General features: G+C 50.2%; 4 protein-coding genes across 4 annotated transcripts; 3 read left to right on the top strand and 1 right to left on the bottom strand.

Annotated features, from left to right (window-relative positions):
• Positions 1-9,068: 9,068 nt before the first annotated feature.
• On the bottom strand, positions 9,069-11,426 carry MFIFM68171_03860 (uncharacterized protein; the record flags this gene model as incomplete). The annotated part of the gene is made up of 9 exons (XM_071059281.1): positions 9,069-9,220; positions 9,284-9,478; positions 9,545-9,986; positions 10,099-10,186; positions 10,327-10,457; positions 10,524-10,832; positions 10,882-10,935; positions 10,990-11,166; positions 11,424-11,426. 9 exons carry the CDS (start codon positions 11,424-11,426, stop codon positions 9,069-9,071), a joined length of 1,551 nt encoding a protein of 516 aa, XP_070915382.1.
• Positions 11,427-14,276: 2,850 nt separating this feature from the next.
• On the top strand, positions 14,277-16,214 carry MFIFM68171_03859 (uncharacterized protein; the record flags this gene model as incomplete). Its single annotated transcript, XM_071059280.1, has 1 exon — positions 14,277-16,214. The coding sequence occupies one exon, from the start codon at positions 14,277-14,279 to the stop codon at positions 16,212-16,214; it is 1,938 nt and encodes a 645-aa protein (XP_070915381.1).
• Positions 16,215-16,835: 621 nt separating this feature from the next.
• MFIFM68171_03858 (uncharacterized protein) lies at positions 16,836-18,283 on the top strand (the record flags this gene model as incomplete). Its single annotated transcript, XM_071059279.1, has 6 exons — positions 16,836-16,974; positions 17,035-17,213; positions 17,345-17,381; positions 17,438-17,505; positions 17,561-18,191; positions 18,249-18,283. The coding sequence occupies 6 exons, from the start codon at positions 16,836-16,838 to the stop codon at positions 18,281-18,283; spliced, it is 1,089 nt and encodes a 362-aa protein (XP_070915380.1).
• A 750-nt stretch (positions 18,284-19,033) lies between these two features.
• MFIFM68171_03857 (Mediator of RNA polymerase II transcription subunit 18) lies at positions 19,034-19,871 on the top strand (the record flags this gene model as incomplete). The annotated part of the gene is made up of 2 exons (XM_071059278.1): positions 19,034-19,485; positions 19,544-19,871. 2 exons carry the CDS (start codon positions 19,034-19,036, stop codon positions 19,869-19,871), a joined length of 780 nt encoding a protein of 259 aa, XP_070915379.1.
• Positions 19,872-20,717: the final 846 nt, after the last annotated feature.

The following is a 20,717-nucleotide window of genomic DNA, read 5'->3' as shown; positions in this document are numbered from 1 at the left end:
ATGGGGAAATTCTAGTAACCACGCTGGCTGATATAGGGGCTAAACCGCTTGACAAAGGCAAACAGTCACCGTCGCGCGCAAAGGAAAGCTTTCGGATTACAAGAAGCCGTCGGCTTCTACTCCCGAAAATAGAAGGTCACAGACCTTGAAAGATAAAGTCACCGTAGTACTCTGAGATGAAACCCAAGCACGCCAAAATCTATTTCCGTTTCTAGAACTAAGCTCCTACTGCTTTAAACCAAGCTGCCGCTGAGCGATGGCTGAGTAACCCAGAGCTCGGGCTAAGGGACTGAGCTTGGATTGAGGTGTGAAGAGCGGTCCACTTCTGGACTCGTAGAGACCTGGATCTGGGACAACATCCCCTATTCTAGGCTTTAGCTAGACTTTCCTCCCTTAGGAGAATCTGACTGCAACTCAACACCGCTACATTTGACGCCACGTTAGGTACACGATTTCGCCTTCTTATCTCTACTTCATTGTCGTAATATTTACTCAAACAGATAGATATAACTGCACAAAATTATACTAATTATTTCCTACGTAAATAAATCGCGTTTACAAAACATGTCTACTATTTGTAGCTAATTTAATTCTCTAACCTTCAGTAGATGTTATACTCAGCTCTAAGAGGTGACAGTCTTCCGGCGATAAAGGATCAGGCAAATTAAACACAGGTCTGCTCTCCTAAATGTTAATATATGGAATGCATCTAGCCACTATCATTCTACCCCTCTAACGCAATCTATATCCTATAAACCATCTCTATCCAGAATCTATCTTGTTCATCAACAACAGTGCTGAAAGAAGCTGTTTAAAATAGCGGTTAGGAAGGAAGATTCTATATATATAATAGTACCTAAAGGGCCTAAGATAGACCTAGAGTTATATAAAAGGTAGATTAGCTATTTCTTTATATATTAGTTTCCCTATAAAGAAGACAATCGGAAAAAGTCATCTAAGCACCTAAGCAACTAGGAACAAAGGATGCTTAGATGTCTAGCGGATACTGTCAACTAGGGGTTTGGCCTAAGTAGAAGTCATGCAAGCATAGCTCTGTTTTTGGCTACCAGCTCTCCGACCTCACATTGTTAGGCCAAAATGCAGGTCAAATTCGTTACCCTCGTGTTAAAGCCAAAGGGACCAGCTTAGTCGTATTCATCGCCTTGTCAGATAATTATTCCCAATCGGATGCCAGAAATTTTACCTGGAGTTTGCACTACTTTTCATTGCTACACGTGTTCTGTCATTCTCTTAGCAGTCCTCTATCTTCCTTTACTCCTCCAATACAATCCTGAGTCTTTCTGTTTGTTCCAGGCGTCGACGAAATCTTTGACCACGCACCCCTCGTCCTTCCCAACTCAGCTCCCCTGACGGTGGTTGACACGGCCCTCGCCCCGCACCCGGTTAACTCCGACTATCCACCATCAAAGCTGTCCCAACAACCGCCCTTGCCTCCTTCGCTTCTCTCGAAACCGCTAACGGCCAAGCGTAGCGAAATACACTCTACTCCTCCGTTCCCCCACCATTGCCGCCAGTTACGGGACACCAGCCGAAACCCCGTAACATGAGATACCTCCTCGCGTCATCTATATTCGGCTTCGAGGAAGTTATATTCAACATCGTCCCACAGATCCACCTCATAGACACCATTATAGCTCCTTGTCCCGCAACTCATCCGTCTGCTTTTAGTCCCAACGACTCCTTTACCGTCCTCGATTTTCGTCGCAATTTCGGCGGTTGTATCAACACTCCTTCCTTTAGCATGCGCTATAGCTGTATTCAAGAGCCGTGCGATAGGAGAGTAGCTATCGTGATCGTGGAGGATAACTTTGCGACAGTAGAAAATCGCGGTTATAACTGCTATTACCTGCCTGGCTATGATAGCCCCTAGTACGTCGACGACCCTATCCCATCTGACTTCTAGGGCAACTGTGACGAACTGGCGCTCGGTCGCCCCCGCTACTTTTGCTATGCGTGGTAGTTGCATTTTGGCACCCATGATAGTAAGAATCGGAAGGCGTGCTGCTAGATGTGCGACTTGGAGCTCGGACTCTAATGGTGTATTCCTGAATACGTCCCGGTCGGTGAAGTCGATAAATTGAACAGCGAAAGAAAACGGGCTATAAACCACGTAATCGAGGTACCTATCACTGCCATTGGGTTGGGGGTCTAATCGTGCCGTCCTATATCCAAGTGAACCAAGGTTAAGTAGTTGGGTGGCGCCCATCGAGGACTCGTCAGACGGGTATTGATTGAAAAGTAGGGTTCCGAAGACAGCTTGGCCTTTTTGGTCCCTAATGCAGGTTGTACACTCATAGAGGGTACCAACGCATCTTGGTCCGTCGTTTCCGACCATGGATAAGTAGATATCTGCGAGGGAAGAAAAAGAAACTTAGTCAAAGTTCTGAACGTTAGCCAGTAGAGTAGTTGATGGACTCTTTACATGAGGTAGAGCAGGCCTTAGTGTAAGAGCTAGGCTCGTCAGGCTTCCATGCCGACCAAACCGACTCATATGGGTATATCCCGCAACTGAAGCTAGCCACATATAAGTATTCCGGGGCACTAGGATCGAGAACAGAGAATCCTAGATGGGGTTACAGAGAAGAGAGAGAAAGGGGTTAGCCGCGGTTCGGATTAGAATGCGGCACATGTTTACCGCCAAACGGCGAGCGAAACAAGTGCTACTAATGATATTGCTTACCAGGTGGAGCAATTATCCCAAGTGCACTTCCCTTTTCGTGTATATAATTATTTATAATCCCTCTCCCGATACAATGTGCTGAACTATATAGCACGTTTTCTGCAGACGGCAGCTCTTCGGAGTTGCGATACTCTTTTAAGATATAAGAGTACGTTAGGTTGCTACCTTCAACTGTTCGGTCTAGGTCACTTCCGCTTATATTCTGTGCGTTATACGATGACAGGTCTGTACTGTTAAATTCAACTCGAAAATTCGTTAGTGCTATTTTAGCATATTCTTCCCATAGCTCTATTAACCATTCATCAGTTTCAAGGGGGGTTCTCTATCATCGTAGAGCAACATAACGTATTTGATAAGCGAGCGGCGAATATAAGCGAGCGGCGAATTTACTACCACTCCACCACAACTATCCTCAATTACACAACCACAATACTAGGAAATAACAATAATTGAACCAGAAATAGATGAATCAGATGATTTTTCAGCCTCCTGACACGTACGTGAATTATGGCCAGGCTTGCCACATAGACCACAGCACCGAACCTTCGTACTAGACCCCCCTGTACCACGACCATTTAGCCGTGTTTCCTGGACTAACTGCTCATCCACAGCCTTCTGGTCCAGTAAATCCTGTACCTCTTGTACGGTAAGTGACCCTCCAAGCCGTACACGTGTTTTTTTGGCCCTCCGTCTCTTACTAAGCCCCTCATTGGCCTTGCGTAGTAAAGAGATCTCCGTACGTAGAAGAGCCACCTCGTGCATTACGGCCATTGTACCTTTGGCCAATTGGTCCACAGCAGCCAGCATAGGTGTTGGAGAACTGCCTTGATAGTTAGATATCCGGCCTTTAATAAGGTCTGTCTGTGAGGTGGCCTCTCGGGGGTTTTGTAGCGTCTGGGATAGCCAAGGTAGTGCCGTATCTGGGCTTGAGGCTGGTGGAGTTGGAGTTCGGAGCCGTATATCCATCTTGGAAATCACTCTTTCTGGGTTGTACGGTACAAGGCCAGCTCCAGCAAAGGCGCCTTGGATATTCTTGTTGGTAAAGGAGGTAAAAAATGCCTCTTTGAACGCGCAAAGGAATTCCAACTTGGTGATGTGCATGATATACATACGCATAAGTTCCTCGATTTATTGGCCGTAAGTCCTCTTCAATGGCCCAAAACAACCAATATCTAATGGTTGGACGAGGTACGAGGAGTGTGGAGGCATACAAAGCGTAATAATACTGTGTTTCTGGCAGTAGGTTTCGAATTGGTCGGAATGGTGGCTTTCGTGGCCGTCGAGGACTAGGAGCTGGTATTTGCCTTTCGTACGGGATGCTATATGAAGATTGAAATGCCGAATCCAATCTAGGCCTTTCTCATTGGTAGTCCAGCCGTTATCAGTTGTACTGATATACCAGGTAGCTGGAAGACCACACTGTCAGATCGAAAATTGGGATTGCTGTGAGAAAAGGAGAGTGAAAGGATGATTCGCATTGAAGGAGCGGCGTCTGCGCAGCTATCGCTTCTAAGGAGGTGGTAGGTGACAGTGTTGAACTCTGAACGTTCCAAAACTTCCGGCGAAGCCGGTAATTTATAGGCTCCTGACCCTGGCAGTGCCCCGCCTGCACCTGACACCCTCCTGCACCTGACACACACTCTCGATACCAGCTCTCCTAGTGATATTTCCCTTTTAAAAGGATAAATGGTAGGATAGCCCAACCTTGGGCATTCACTCCTTGGATAACTGTAGCCCACTCACGATTACCAGGCTGGACCTTTTTGGCCTTGCCAAAGCCATTAGAGGTAGTAACTACTATACCAGTAGTAATCATACCCATCATAAACCCAGTCTCGTCAAAGTTATACATATCCTCGTCAAAGATACCGTATTTAGCTTTAGTGTTATATACAAGTGCAAACTACTCGTGAATAACCTTTGGATCTTCACATTTAGCCCTTTGGTAGTCGTATTTACGCGTAAAACGCGTCCGGAGTTCTGGTTGGCGTTTGACAAAGTTGTGAGCCCAGCGTTTACCGACAGGGGGGGCGTCGCGTTCGCGTAGTAGTCGGTTGGCCATATCTTCCACAAAACAAAGCCGAGGAGGAAATGCACGTATACAGAGCTTACTTATATACTGAACAATCGTACTCTCCTCTAGATCCGTAAGTTTGCGTGAGTTAGCTGGTATATCGCGTCGTGAAGGCCGACCAGCACGTCGATAGCGAAGTGTTGTTTCTGGAACGTTGTAGATATTAGCTGTGGAAAGAATATTGGGTTTTTTGCTGTTTTGGATCGATTTGAGAGCCAAGAGTATCCTGGCTTCTTTTGAGGGGGTAGCTATGGCTTGTTGTGGTAGAATTGAGGATTGAAGGTGGAGAGTTCGCATCACGGGGAAAATTCGCCGCTCGCTTATATTCGCCGCTCGCTTATCAAATACGTTACTGATGCTTTTGGTGGAGTTTGTGTAGTTTCCGGTTTTGAACCAGGCTGGGAGCCCCAGTCTGGGACCATAATAGGATACTCGATATGAGGGATCTCATTCACACTATATGCCAACCCGAGTGCTGCAATACTTAGCCGGCTGAGGAGGTTCATAAGTAAGTAGAGTACCACGGCCCACGTCGTTCGTGTCCATCGCCGATCCCGATTTATAGTGTGATGCCATATAAATCTGAGCGACCCACTCGGGCTTGGAATCCCCAGGAGTATGTTGACCTACAATTAAGCATTAGTATTAGCCTACTTCCTTTGATAATTATACCTATACGAATAGCCTTTGAAGCTACTAACTATCACTGGCCTACAACAGTTGACGGCCAACCACAGGGTATAGCGACTAGGCTGGTCAAAGCGCAGTCAAAGAGTCTCAGGACAGTAGCTGGCGCTTACAAGGCTACCCTTATCCGGAACCTCGAAACTGAGACTTGGGTACCACCACTGGATCTATATCTCAACAAGAGACTAGTAGACTTTGAAGCCCGGCTACAGACCCCTCTCCTACAAGCTGGGCAAGGTCCAGAAGCCCCGAGACGGCCGCCGAGCTCCCTGATCCAAGCGGCTTGCAACAAACTGTATAGGAGGTTTCAGAGATGGAAGCGAGGTCGCAAAGCACCATTGCCGCAACAACTGACAATATCCGAGAAAGCCGCTATCACTATCAACAAATGGGTAAACCAAGGACAGAACCAAGCTCAAGGCCTGAACCAGTGGTCAGGTCCAAGACCTACAACAGAGGTGGCGCTGAGCAGAGCTTGGGAAGCGCGTTGGAAACAAGAGGTTAGAGGCCGGCCTACCAGACTAGCCGACGAAGGTCCTGTCAAAGGATCAGGATCACAGGATCTAGTACAGGAGCTAAACCCATATACTCTATTGAGCTAAGGAAGACTGGCAGCTAACTGCGCCACTGTACGGACGTCATCCTATACGCGTATCTCGTCTATAAAAGGAGCAAACTCTCCAGCATAGATAGACGGGCGGAAGACACGGACAATCAACAATCAACAACAATCAACACAATCAAGAAAAGACACAAAAATCCTCAACTGTCATTTCCCCAAGATTCAGAGGTGCCGTATTTCCGACAGGTCCCCCTGAATTACTATTCACCAACAAGACTCTTCGAAAACATCAGGACCTTACTAAAGCTCAGAGCTCCCTATTGGTACAAGCCCGGACAGAAACCATCGGCCTCAGGGACTTCCTTTTCCAGCGTGGGGTTCCGAATCTCCCTACTCCCTACTGCAGCTGTGGAGAGGGCCGGGAAACAGTGGAGCACCTCGTTGTGTGGTGTCCGATACCGCCGAAGCCTAGAACCTGGCTAAGAACAGAAATTCGAACCTACTGGGATCTCAGCCTGGTGTTATAAGGCCAGGGCTCCCAGAATCTCAGGCTGTTAAGGAGGGTTTTGGGCTGGCTAATGGATTCGGGTCGTCTGATGGAATACAATCTAGTTCGACGGCTGGAACTGGAAGCAGAGGAGGCTGAAGAGGAGGCGGAGATGGCGGACGAATCCGAAGCCGAAGACTAGAAGTCTTCAGGGCCTGGTATAAGGCCTTCCTTTCTTTTGCAACCAACTGGCGTCTACTGCAACTATTTTTCCTATTACTTGTTGATATAGGTTTTTCACCCGGCTTTTACAGCACGGTTTTCCTATGTACTTAGCAGTAGAGGGTCCGGCGCACCCTATCTTGGGTAAAGCGTTGTAGGAAGAATAATAATATACCTATACGAGATAGACATAAAGGATTAACCTACTTCTAGCGGCGCATGTTCCTCCCACGCTAGTAGAGGCCAACGAAGCATTCCACCCAACAACCCGAGGAGGGAGCCTAGCGACAAGCTCACAATAGCCGAGAATAGGAGAGTAAGAGTATTGAAGCCACGTTTCGCTTCAGTGCTGAGGTTGCCCATTTTCTCAAAAATATAAAGGACAACAACAAGGAGGGAGCTGAATATAATGGCGCTCGCGAAGCGCCAGGCTATTTCCGCTCCGAAAAGTCGATGGCCGGGTCCGGTACGGTATGGCGTAACTGGAGTGACCGACCCGGCCGACTCCTCGGCTTCACCAACGGAGCGGTGTGGGCGGAGGGGCAGGGTCATTGTATAGTTTGTAAATAGCGAAAGTGATGATGATTCACTGAAGAGACGGCTAAGTTATCTGATCTTGAGAATGCAATTCCATGCACTCTGATATATCGAGTGGGGGAAGTGGAAAGGTTTTCACTCTAATGTGAAATAGAGCCACCTAGGACTAGATCGATAGTTTGAACTTTCTAATAATGAATCTGCCTTGGGTATGTCCTCCGGCGCTACGCTACGAGTCACACGGCATTCCCCTGAGCTCAGATGCTGCCCGCTATTCGAGGTATAGAGTATGAGGTGCGGCGGAATTGATAATGGCTAAATTACAGCGCCTATAAACGGTAGGATTGTCGAATTAATTTGTACTATACTTATGTAGGGACTGGAGGACATGGCGTATGTCGATGGCGATGCACTTTGCCGGGCCGTACTGGCTAGCTAGCTCAGTGGGGGCCGACCAGGCGGCATCACACACGAAAGTCTTACCGAACTCTGGAGTGAGTCGATCGACCAGTCCGTTGTCCTTCAGCAAATCACGCAACTGCCAAGACAGACTAGAGACGGCTAGAGAGGCGGCCATTGTAGGACACGTCTTCGGTACAAATCAGAGCGCTAACTTCATCTCATATGAGCCACAGCGTAACTGGGGATTGCCCACCAGAACGGCTAAGTCGATGTGGTATAGGCGCATCGTCTCTTCCTCCTGCTGCATGAACTAGCTCCCCCTCCTTAGACAACAAGGCAATATCTCACCGAGCAACTGAATACGTACCGTCGTACCCACCAGCCTAATTCCTTCCAGGTCTGTGTCTGCCTCGCTGTCGCTTAAGCAAATGGTACGCTCGCCTATTAATTATGCTGCAGGCGCTCAGACCCATCAGCGCTTCAGTATCCTCCAGCGTAACTTGTGGGCTATCAGTAGCAGCGGCTACGTCATCTTGGGCTTACCTCATTCCCCTACCTATTTCCCCGTCTTCGCTACACCAGACCTCACACGTCCCGCTCTACCAAACTCTCCCAAATCGGACCCGCCTCGCAGTCGCCTCAATCCGGCTCGGGTTTGCTATCCATATCCCCTGCAGCCCGGATCGCGGTGTATAACTCGCGGACCAGGGAAAAAAGATGAGATATCGAAGCACGAGACCAATCCAACCTTGCGGGTATGCAAAAAAAAAAAAAAAAAAAAAAACGGAGGGCTATAGCGTATTTGGGTGTGAATAATTTGCGGCAAGGTGGTGCCTGAAATGGGAAAGACGAAGACGATCAAGTCCGGGTAGTTAAGAAGCCTGCAGTTGTTGCAACAGGTAGATGGATTCCTTGAGTGTTGCCCTCAGTTATTTCCGTAGCCGTGCATACTCCTGAGCTGTCCTGACCCTAGTATGGGTATTTGATACACAGCTCCCAGACCCCATTTCTGGCCACAGGGTGCAGTAAACGAAGAGGCGTCGTGGCTCTGACCTTTTCGGGTGGACTTCGGTGGATATCTTGAGCCGCCGATTCGGATGGTGGAAAGATAGTTGAAGGGTGGAAGCTGTAGGGCACTTTGTGTTTGCGGATTGAACTTTTGTTTTGCTTCCAATACTTAATATTTCCCCGTGAAATAATTTTAAATCACGAACCACCCCCACCAGCAAAGGTACCTTCAGCGTCTTGCCGTAATTCGTCCATGTCCAATCACTACTTACCTCTACTGCCGATTCGCCCGCGCCAGTTTTCTCTTTCCCACCTTTCGGCTTCTCATTCCCCCGGGATATCTAGCCTCAGCTCCAACTCGCCTGCATGCGAGCTGATTGCTAATCTTTTACATTGTGGGGGATTCAAGCGTAACTCCCAGCGCGGTATGGCTCCAGGAGATGCGCTTCAAGGTGAGCGTATACAAGCTGGAGAACATATTATCCGCCGTCAGTTTTAGCTCGTCTTCGTTTACTAGATCCAGTCTCGCAGTGGTAATGCCTGAGAACATGAAGTTTTTGTTAGCTAGTTACACATGAGACTGCAATACGAGATGTGACTTACGAACTCCGAAGGGCGGTACCCTCCACCGTGCGCGAGCAACCCATCTTGACTGACCAGGAGAACAATCGTCTACTGTGAACGCGTACTCGCCTCGCGGTATGAAGACGTCGCCAGTGATCTTTATGGCTTCCAACTTCCTCCGGATCGGCTGGTGCAGGAGAAAGAACTCAAAACCCCTGAGCGTCGTATATTCACCTTGTAAGTGAGGACTGGACATTAGTCACTGCGTACGTGCACTTGAATCCGATAAGGATGACCTACCAATCCAGATTCCCCTGAAGCAATGTTCTTTGTTTGGGCTGAATAGCCTCGGATCCAACGCGGAATAAGTGTGTCGCCCCTCGACTGGTAGTTGAACCTGGAATATTTGGCTTGAGACTTTCATCGTCCGCTCTGCCTGGCGGATTGCCGTCGGCGGCCAGGGCAGGATCGAATCATCAGAGCTGAGGAACCGAAATATCTCGCCGCTGTTGGCATGTCCCGATCCCGGTCTTACCCGGAATATGGGGTCTTGCTGGCAGCCTATATTTGGGTTGGAAATGGAAATGCCGTGGCTGCTCAGAGGGAATCCTTCTACCGTGCGCGTCGGAGCCACGTATTTCGTGATCAGGAGCTGGCCGTATGGCTGTTGGTCGCCCATCCAGAGTTTCCCATGAAACACGCTGTAACAGTTTGTTGTGCCGCCCTCTTTGGATGATTGATCCTGTGCGGTCTCTGCATCGCTGTGGCATTTTCCCGTCAGTTGGCATCCATGAAACATCGTTCTGCTCTTTTCCTGCCGCCATGAAATGTGGGCCTTTTGGTCGACAACATACCTGCATGCTATCGCCACTTCGCAGGCTGGGGATGATTGTGCCATTCGGGACAATGTAGGCGTCATCCCAACGGGTAATGGCGATGGGACTGGGCTAAAAGAAAATCAGACATAATGAGATACTAATCGGACCAGGGATGAAGCTGACTGGGATGGTATTCTGAGCTCTGCAAATCTGTATGCAAGGGATTGATCGGATAGTACGTTGAGTCCGGCCTTCCGAACATACAGCTGCACCTCCCCCCAGAAAGTCTCAAATCGAGCTTCCATTGGATCTTTAAACTTTGGAAGATCCGAGTGTGTGCACGAGAGATCTTGACTTTCCACTCCTTGAAGCACGGCGGACCACTGAGGAACGATCTGTGTGCAGGCTGTGTAAGCTGACCTGCTGTCAAAGAATGTTCAGTTTCGCGGCGTTTAACGTACGATAACGCTTCTCCCATGAGGAAGTCTTTGGGGTATCGACTCGTAAAAGCAAATCAGGTTGATGGAACGATGGATATCGAGGCTAAACTCCTGGTTGATATCCTGCAGAGTAGTGGAAAAGGGCTCTAGTTCTTTAGTCAAGTTCGTTGCGGTGGGCTGTTGTAGCGTCATTAGAGATAGAAAGTTTTGAGCTAAGTGCAGGTAGCCGGCTTGTTCCGAGCCCATGTGAGGCGTGCCCATGAAGATGATGCCCTTTGTAGCCGCCTTGATGGCATCCCAATCGTCATTGGTAGGACACAGTAGTATTGCCTGTGCGATATTAGCTCGTCCCTTGACCGATAAGAAGAGAAGCAGGTACCTTCTTTACAACAATCCCACCTAAGCTATGGGCAATAAAGATGATTGGACGCTCCTTGAGTAGCCTGTTGTTAGAAAGCTCCCGAGGGTTGAAGAAGAGGTGACTAACCAGGCAGGCAATGCGCTTCCGGACAAGGGCTCGAAGTAGGGTATTGGCATGGTGAATGATCCTCGTGTTGGCGACTTCGCCGAATCGGTTGGCGTTGTATCCAAATGAGAGAATGCGGACTTTGTCTTTCAGCGGCCCGAGGAAGTCCTCATCCTCAATCCATGGCCGTTCCGCACCCTCGGCAGCTCAGGTCCCTCTAAATGTGCCGCCCACACCATGCACGAAGACAAGGCTAGATAAGCAAGCTATGAGTAGGCACCCGTCACGCACAGCCACCACGTTTCTCACTGTAGGCATCATTACTTACTCTACTAAGCCAGCCTTGGTCCCAGGATGGTACAGCTCACTCAGTATCGGAAACTCCTAGCTTGCTGTTAGCATTGACTTTGGTTTGCATCCTTCAAGAGGGCGCGGGCAAGGACTTCCGCCCTTACCATGACTGGTAACTATGTCCCCGATCCAGCTCGCATCAACATCGAGCACAGCGAGAGAAAATAGTCGAAGACGAACAGGAGGATGAACATTATCAGCTTGAGGCGATGAAGAAGCGGTGTGGAAATTAATTCGCCCGAAAGAGGTTTAGCTGCGACGCCAACATTCAGCTACGGGCGAGCAACCGAGAGTTACGTACTGTACCTACGGTTTCTGACGCAGTCTTAGCACCGTCCATCTCCTGAGGGAACGGAATCCCGATTTAAGCCTTCCTTCCGGCGAGGGTTTGAACCAGCCAGAAAGTACTACGGAGTAGACTTCGATGCTGATATTCGCGCAAAGACGTCTCTCTGTGATGATTTGAACGGTAATGAGGCAGTCAAAGACAAGATTCCTTTGCCCTTGACAACTCACCTGCTGCCAAGCGCTGCGGGTGGCCGTCTTCTTAGAGGTCTTGTCATCTGAGTTGTCGGCTCATATCTTCCTGCCAATGCATATTCTGGGGGATGCTGAGGTTTGTCTGCGAGTTCTGCGTGGCATCTCTAAGAGAGAACCGGGGCTCGAGTCACATCCTCTCTCCGTGCTACTAAAACCTCACGCACGAAAATATAAAGAGTTGACGGCCAGAAGTTGTGTCGAAAACCAAATTGTGGCAGAGACCATGTTCACATGCGTGGAAGGTCTTTTCACTAGCTGGCCAGAAGGGGACAAGCTTAAATCCAAACTCTAGGCCATTGTACAAAGAAGCATACGACTAGTAGCATCATATTTAAATACCCAGCGAGGGTCATGCTGACTTTTAAACCTGTATGAATCGAAGTATTGGAATATACTTAACTTCAACCTATCGACGTTGTCTAACTTGCGCAAGCAAGCGGCAGCGCAATCCGAGTAAGGCCCTATAACGAAGTTACCGAGGAACGACGTTCAGTCAGCTGCTGATTCGGATAACGTTATGTCTAGTACATACTGCGTTATAGCTACATCTCTGGTGCTTCATTGCTCTAACTCTTAGCCTATTGCTTATTCTAGTCCTGTCTATACTTTTTAGCTTCTTATATACCTACTCTATGCTATGTTTATTATTGTGTTTTCTACACTCTATTGTTATGCCTCTTAGCCTATTAACTGTATATCTTTTCTAGTTCTTATAGTTAGCTAGTTGGATTGTTAGTCGGTCTGCCCGCTGCTGCTTCCGTATGACGAATCCGTCGGGATCTCTAACGTCTGAGAGGATTTTGTAAGGTGTCTGGGTTCAGGGATAATAGATTCGGTAAAGCCTAAAGGTTTACAACAATCGTATTGAAATGGTGCAGAAACACACATCTACACCCACATACCCACCAAAACAAGGGGGAGGGCAAAGACGGCCAAATACCAGACAGGCAAGATAGACAAGACAGGCCAGGCGACACCACCACAAATCGGGTCCCTGCAGCCTAAACAAGGTGAAAACAACATGTGCAGATAGAGCTCCCTCTGGTCAGAGGGAGATCACTTTGCACGCAGAGAAAGCTCGTCAATTGAGCCTGCAACAGGTGTGGAAAAGAGTGCCGAATTGATTGTTCTGTCTAAGGAGCAATGGTCAGGACGGCCCTACTTATGGTGTGAAAGAAAAATGGGCCCACGGCAAGTTCCAACCCCCAGGGCACCATCCTAGCAACTGCGTCCCTCTGGGAACTGTTTTCCCCAACTCAGTATAAGTGATATTTCAATAGTAACGAAGCTAATAAGTTATATTACTTACTAGAGAACTCCCTAAGTCCTCTAGATATATCTAAGGAATGAATCTTATAGACAGAACTATAACGTTAGGTCTTTATTATAGGTCTCTTTTATATCCGTAATCGAGAACTCGCTTAGTCTCAGATTCTCAGCCGCAGCTCTGGCACTCGGCGTTTTCCGTCAGTTATCTGTAGGTCACAACAAATGTATGAAGAATTGGCTGGGAAACTAGGAAACGTTGAAGGTATAACTCGATTTGGTGATGTTCTATGTGTCTAGACTAGATAAGGGTGCGGATGGATAGGTAGGACTGAATAACTATATCCGAGCTTAGGTAATATTTGGCTTGTTTCCGGCAAATCAAACTAAATCAAGCCAAATCAAGCTAAATCAGCCCTCAAGCCGTAGCAAATAAGCCAAATTCACCTCTAAATCTGATTTGATTTTGGCTTGTTGGGAGCTTTAAAGAGGTGAACGGGAATTCGAGTATCGTCACCAACGCTAAAGCTAAAAACGAGCAGGAGGGTTTCTATACATAGGGTTAGTATAGGCATACTCCCGTTAACGCGTTGGAGAACTCTATCCACGGCTTAGCCACTTAGCGACATGTCGCCCATCAGGGTGGGAACTTGGAGCGGCTCGGTCCAGGGGTGAGCCTTCTTGATTGTCGGATAATGTGGCGGAACAATCAGGTTAAGACGTGGCTGGGGATGCGGAAAGACAGTCAAGACGCGTTTTGTAGGGGACGGACAGCCGCGATCCGTTCAATGGCTGCGTTCTCAACCAATAGCAACTCGCTTAGACGAGGCTGTTCAGCTGCTGGCTCCTTCGCGGCGCGTTTATCTCGTGATGCACATATCCTCCCACGTTTTATAGTCTAATAGATACCGGCGTCGCACAAAGCTTGAAGGCGTCCGCAGGCGACAAGATCCAGCCGCCGCCACTCGTCAGCCATCGGACCGCTCAGACTCGCTGCGCCCCCTTCTTCGTATTTAAGCATACAGCAGCTTCATCTTCTGTAAAATAAGCAGCAAGCCCTCCTTTAAACCAGTGATGGTTCCACCAATGCGTCGAAGACAACCTATTGCCCGCACCTTTCGCCAGTTGTCATTGTCAATGATATTGAGACGATGGATTCCCAAAAATTCCACCGCAGGCGGAGCGCGGCCGCCATCTTCCTCAACCTTGCAGCAACGATATGCCTTGCAGCCTTGCTCGGGCTCGGCGTTTTTGTCAGCGGCACACGCATCGCCTTTGTCTGGGAACGCAGCGATGGGTGGGTGACGGTGACCAATGTGTCGCCGTCGACTTGGAACGTCGCCGTCGTCATTATCGGCACGGCTGTGGGCATCATCGCGAGCATCGCCGTCAGCAGCCACGATGCCTTCCTCTCGCAGCTCGACCTAGCGTCTCCCAGAGGCGTTTCGGCCATCTTTCTACGTCCGCTGACGGCCAAGCGTGGCTTGGATCAGTTGGTCAACGGGTGTATGGCCGCTGAGAGGGCCGTGGTCGTGCTCCTCATGCTGGTTACGGCCGTCACATCAACTGCCACCGTCGCCTTGTTCTCTGCGCAGACAACTACCGAGGAGCTGACAAATGACCGTCCCTCATTTCCCCTTGATGCGCTCAACATGACGTTTTTCCGGAACTGGAACCACGGCGTCATTGCAATTGAACCGCCCAGCTTCTCCCCGGAATTGATTGCTCCAGCTCTAGCTTCGTTCATGCACCGCAGCGCGTATGTGAATGGCTTAATTGCCCGGGGCGAACGAGGCATTGCGAGTGATTACGGGCCTTTCATGCCAGTGGCGCAAGACGGCATGCTCGGCGACGTCTCGTATCGTGGTCTCTGGACCGCCGGCGTCGGCATCAATGTCCGGTCGTACCTCGAATACCCTGGGCCGACAGGCTACTTCTACCTGCCCGGCAACTACACACTCCATAGCTTGGAGGGCGAGGTCTTTGGCACCATCATCAACGCCACATGCGAAAACCGGACTGTCGATTACGTGAGATATTCCGAGATGTATACGGACATTGGCCGCGTTACGCTTACCACTGTTGCGAAACGAGGTACTGGAACCGCCTTCTTTCCCGGCACGAATATCAGCTACGACGCCCTCACCAACATCACCGGCGGGACCCCCACCATCGGCGGCATCACGAACATTACCGTCATATCGAATAGAATTACATACGAATTTGGCAGCAGCAGCCTCGTCCTAGGATCCAACATCACATTACCAAGTCCAGGGCATTGGGTCAACATCCCCTCCGGGGGTGCTGTTAGCGCGGATGAGCCCGTTCACGTCATTCTGGTCGCGGGCGGTTCGGACGAGTTGGGCCAGGTCTTTGAGTGCAGGTACTCGGGCTGGGAGACTCTGGTCGAAGTCTCTGTACCCAGCCCCCTCGCGCCTCTCGAGATTGGCCAAGTGACAACAGGGCGATGGCCAATCGGCCCGGCAGTGAAACATCTGGTGGCAAAGGAACTGCACAAAAAGATGGATCTGATTACCCGGGGCTTCGTAGACGCCGGGTATAACAAATTCGCCCACAATACGACAGCCGAATTCGCGGACACGCTGGCCACCGTCCTCTCTCAGTCGGCTCAGGCTTGCATCTCTCTGATGCGGCAGATGATCGAGATCGCCCATCTGTACGAACCACCGAACGCAAGCCCTGCCACGTTTGCCACAGTGCGCATTACGATTCAACGGCTCGGCGGCAGCAGCCGTGGGTGGCTCGCAGTCTATGGATTTCTGCTCATTGGGTCCCTGATCGGCTTGTTCAGAGTCTCGGTGGGAGGAAGAGCGGTCGAGTTTGAGGCGCAGGATGCCGGGATCTTGCTGGCCAAGGCCTCGGGAGACGAAGAGTTCGGGCCGAAAACCAAGGTCCAGTTTGCCCCTGGCACAGGTCTGATATGGGGCGGGAGAACCGAGGGTGTCTACGTTGTACAACGATACCCATCGGACAACAAGGAACAGGGCCAGGGGGATGTCAGCGAGAAAATAAGACAACATGTTACAAAACGGAAAGGTGCGAGAAGACGCCGCCGTTACACTTTCTGACGGAGTCTAGGCACTGTCCGTATGGTAAGGAGGAAGCATGATGTCAATATCCTCCGATTGACACGTAGCCGTGCAGCCCACCTCATCATGTGCAGATTGGGGAAGTTCGTGCAAGGCTCGTTCCCCCGGTCAAGTAGGCATCTCATGCTGATGCGAACCGCCGCTCTCTGCCCACAATCCGCTGCTATCTAGTGTCACTCTACCGAATTCAGCTGCCTAGCCTCCCAAAATACTCTGCTCTCAACACCGACCGTAATCATGAACTTATTTCAAGGCAAACTGCTGTATTATCGAACCAAGTACTGTTGTGGTGATAACGAGTACTCCTTATCGCACCTTCTGACATCCTCCTACCATGCTACCCGCACACCAAGATTCTGCTCAACAATTCGGTAATTTCAAACTGGGTTTGCACAACCCATCCGGAAGCAGGAGATCAGTTGGAGTTCATTCAACACCGAGGATGTCTCTTTTATCTCCGATCGTGGTCCTTCTTTGGAACCTCGTGTTGGCAATTCGTGGGGCAAGTCCACAAACGGGTCTTCCCACTTGCAGTGTGAGTACCCCTGCCAGTGTTGAGAACAAAATGAACATTATTTGCTCACAGAGGCACTCTAACAGATGAGCTGCCTGTCGGCAGTCGTGCCTCTGTCAGCCTGCAATCCTTCGGTCAACGTGACCTGCATCTGCCCAGAGTCCGACCAGTACCCAGAGCTCATGCGTTGCGTTGGCAGTAGATGCTCGCCAAAGGAAATATTAGGTGTGTTATCGAGCTCATCGCGGATTGAAAGGGCAATGGACGTTGATAATGGTATGAAAGCAGTCATGGTGATAGAATCGACAGCGTGCGACAGGCCTCGACGGACCAGAAAGGCTGCCCTTCTTGTGCCGCTAGGAATCATCTTGCCAGCTTTCATCCTCCTTCTTGTACGATTCTATTCGAGATGGATCATTAGTGGCCAGTTTGAGGCGGACGATTATGTCATGATGGTCTGCGCAGTAAGTTTCGCATTCTGCTTCTTTACTCGTTCGCCCACTTGCTTGTCTCATTTGGTTTGGCAATCTTTCAATTCCATGCCCAAAAAACCCGGGATAGACCAAGTCAAATAACACGGGGATACCATCTGCAGGTGGCCTATACTGCCATGGAAATCATCAACCAAATCGGTAAGCGAGCAGGGTAGGCTATGCTTCATGAATTCTCGTTATTCACAGCCTCTTAGAGGGAGCTGTTGGGTTTGGATTCGATCTTTGGACCATCCGACGTGAAGATCTGGCACTCGGCTTGAAGGTTGGCCGTCCCCGACGCCGTCGATACCGGTTCCATTAGCTTACGGTGCCGCTAGCTTCTCCATTTCGTCGAGAGTCTTTACATCATCACCATCGCTCTTGCAAAAGTCTCGCTTCTGACCTTCTACCTCCGGACCTTCTCTGAACCACACACAAACATGCGTCGAGCAACATGTTGTGTGTTGGGGTTCGTCATCGTCGTCAACGCTATACTGCTCGTGGTGCAGATCTTTCAGTGCATACCCTTCGAGGCGAACTGGGAGAGATGGAATGCGGCGTACAATCGGCCATACCCCTGCGTCAACGTCAACCAGTTTCTTATTGCCAGAGCTGGTCTTAACATCGCCCAGGAGGTCATCATAATGTGTCTGCCGGTCCCGACGCTCCTCCGCCTGAATTTGCCGCTGCGGCTCAAGATGAACGCCGTGGCCATGTTTAGTCTCGGCATCCTGATCGTCATCACGTCCTGTACCCGGCTGGCATACATCATCCCGCTTGCCGACTCGGTCAACTTTTCCTGGGATTACACGGACGGAATCATCTGGACCGGAATAGAGGCTGCAGTCACCATCATTGTACCCTGCCTGCCATCTTTGCGCGCCTTGATTAACCGTCTGTGGGCGACGCCTCCGGCCGACTCCTCATCGGAAATAATACTCGGCGGTCGCGCATCCGAGACATTCACGGGTGAGTTTTGTTTATGCCCCAATTGGGGGCCAAGCTCACTGTGCGTAAACAAGGCAGGGAAGGTTCCATTCCATTTGAGGACTTGGGTCTGAGCCTGGGGAGTTGTGCATGCTTGATTTGTGTGGGACGGCTGTACCAGACCAAAAAGGTCTCGGAGAAAGCTAAGGCAGGCAGACGTCCTTTCTTGTTTTTTTTTTATTTTTTATTTTTTATTTTTTTTTTTCCTTTCTGAGACTGCCTTAAGATGACGACTCCTGAATGATTCCAGGAGAGTTCTAACAACTCAGAAACTAATCAATACAATGCGGTTGGTTCATGTTGACCCCATATCTGGGCGAAAGGATTGAGGTTGATGAGTTGTATTGAGAGGCGAACGGAAATGGCAACCTCTCGTCCATCACCACGATAATGTGCTCGTGATTCGGTCCAGTCGGAACCAGAGTTGTATGTAGGTAGGTGCAAATTTGAGTTGGGCTTCGGAGCTTATCAATAAACAGCAGAAAGAGCATTTGGGCAATGGTTGCTAATTAGTAGGCTCTTGTGTAAATTTAAAAAGTACCCTAGTACTTTAGAGCAGGGCAAGGGTACCTGTAGCCTGCAGTTCCCGGCTAGTAACAGACTAGCAGGTGGGATGCACAAAGGGCCCACAAAAGCCCACTTTCGGGCTTGTGCACGAACACTGAACTTGGAGCTCAACGTATCGCTTTGCTCACAATGAGTTCACAAACATCCTGCTTACCACTCTGCAGCTTCCTTGGCCTTCCATCGCCTCCGACTTGTGGTTTATCCTAGGAATTCAGATTTGAAGAAATATCCTGTGGCGCTCCCTGCCCAGAACAAAGATGCTCCACGATATATTTATGACGGCCGTTGTGCCCGCCGCCGACGTGGCCAACGCTCGAACGCTCATTGGCGCCTTCACCGAAATGCGCGAGCAACGCCAGTTCAACCGCGTCCAGCACTTCGAGCCACAGGATCTGGCTGTCAAGGGGCTGCCGAAAGCCAAGGAGCTCCAGAAGGAGCGCGTACCGAACCGGGCCCTCTGGCAAGAATTGCATCAGATCCTCGTCAAGCAGCCATCCACATTGCAGGTGCGAACCAAAATCACGGATGAAGTCAGCAACGCGCAGGCTGGCGAAGCCGTCACCATCGCTGCCAACAAGCCCCGTGTGCTGCGGTGGACCGAGCTGCCCGATCCGCCTAGCAGTCGAATTCCTCCCTTCATCACCCAACGCAGGATTCTCGAAATCAGCGATGGCAGGATGGAGCAGATCTTGGCAGAGAACAGATTCAAGTGCGTGATCTACCTTGGCCCGCTCGGCTCGAGCTCGTCCTGACGCCGTCCTCTACAGACTCAAATCAGAACTGGTGGACGAGTCGTACCATTGGTGGCTTAATGATGTGGAATTCGCCCTGACACGCACATATGTGCTGTCTCTGAACCCCGATCAGACACCCTCGCAGCAGGTTCCCAACCTGGCTTCGATCCAACCCGTCTCGGATTTCTGGATTCTGTACGTCCGCACTCGGGTTGACTCGACTCCCGAGCGCACACAGCAGGGCCAAATGCATCTGGTGCGGGTGCGGGAACAGCTCGACGAACTGTTCGACTTCAAGGTCTTTGACCGCCGTTTCTTTGATACTCGAATCCAGGGACCAAGAGGACAGGGTCCGGCCTAGGTGCCCGGAATGTCCTTGAAGTCCAACGAGGGGGATACCGAAGGTGACGATGCAGATTATACCTCATGGGAAGACGACGAAACCTCTGGCGAAGACGAGGGCTAGGAAGTACTTCACGGCCACGAGTGCTTGCGAGCATGGGCATTAACCTGAACACCAAAGAGAGGATGATCGCTCCGGTGGAAGCTAAGGTCGCTAGATAGGGGTGGCGTTGCGGTGGAATCGTCCATATATCGCCGGTTGGCCCCCCTTACAGATATCCTGTAGAATCTAGTGCAACTAGGTAGTGTATATACTTCGTAGGCCGGTCATGTCGGCTCTGGCTGCCATGCTTCTACCCCCCTGCTGCCGTCATTTCCCGCCATGTCGGCGCGTTCGAAACGTTGCAGAAGCAGATCCCAGGGGGGACCGTCTTGGCGAACGAACGGTTTGGGTTTAATGAGTTCTGGCCCCCGTTCACGGAACAAGAGGGGGCATTTAGAGGGGCCTTTCTTCTGAGAATCCCCGCAATGAACGCTAGCGGGGCAAGCGAAAAACGACCCGGCAAACCCGATTGATTAGTTGTTGCGCCTGGCCTCCACTCGAGCCCAAGGGACGCCGGGTGCGTCCACCCCCCCCAAACCCCATAGGGCAGGCTGGTGGGGCGGATACATTAGGAAGGGTAACGCCTCACGCGCGACAATCCCGGTGACAGCTCAGTTTCCCATTTCTGAACCCCCGTAACGGGGATAGGTGACCGCGCAAAGAAATTGCCGCTCGGTGGAGGAGAGCAGATACAAATCAAGGCAAAACCCAACCTAGTTCTGTGTCTGCTAGCACGCACAAAGCCCGAGCGAGCTCCCGGGA

This window comes from Madurella fahalii, assembly GCF_045866475.1.
Source record: "Madurella fahalii IFM 68171 DNA, scaffold_2, whole genome shotgun sequence".
Taxonomy (NCBI): domain Eukaryota; kingdom Fungi; phylum Ascomycota; class Sordariomycetes; order Sordariales; genus Madurella; species Madurella fahalii.
The sequence above is the reverse complement of the archived record's forward strand: the minus strand, read 5'-3'. Positions and strand labels throughout refer to the sequence as shown.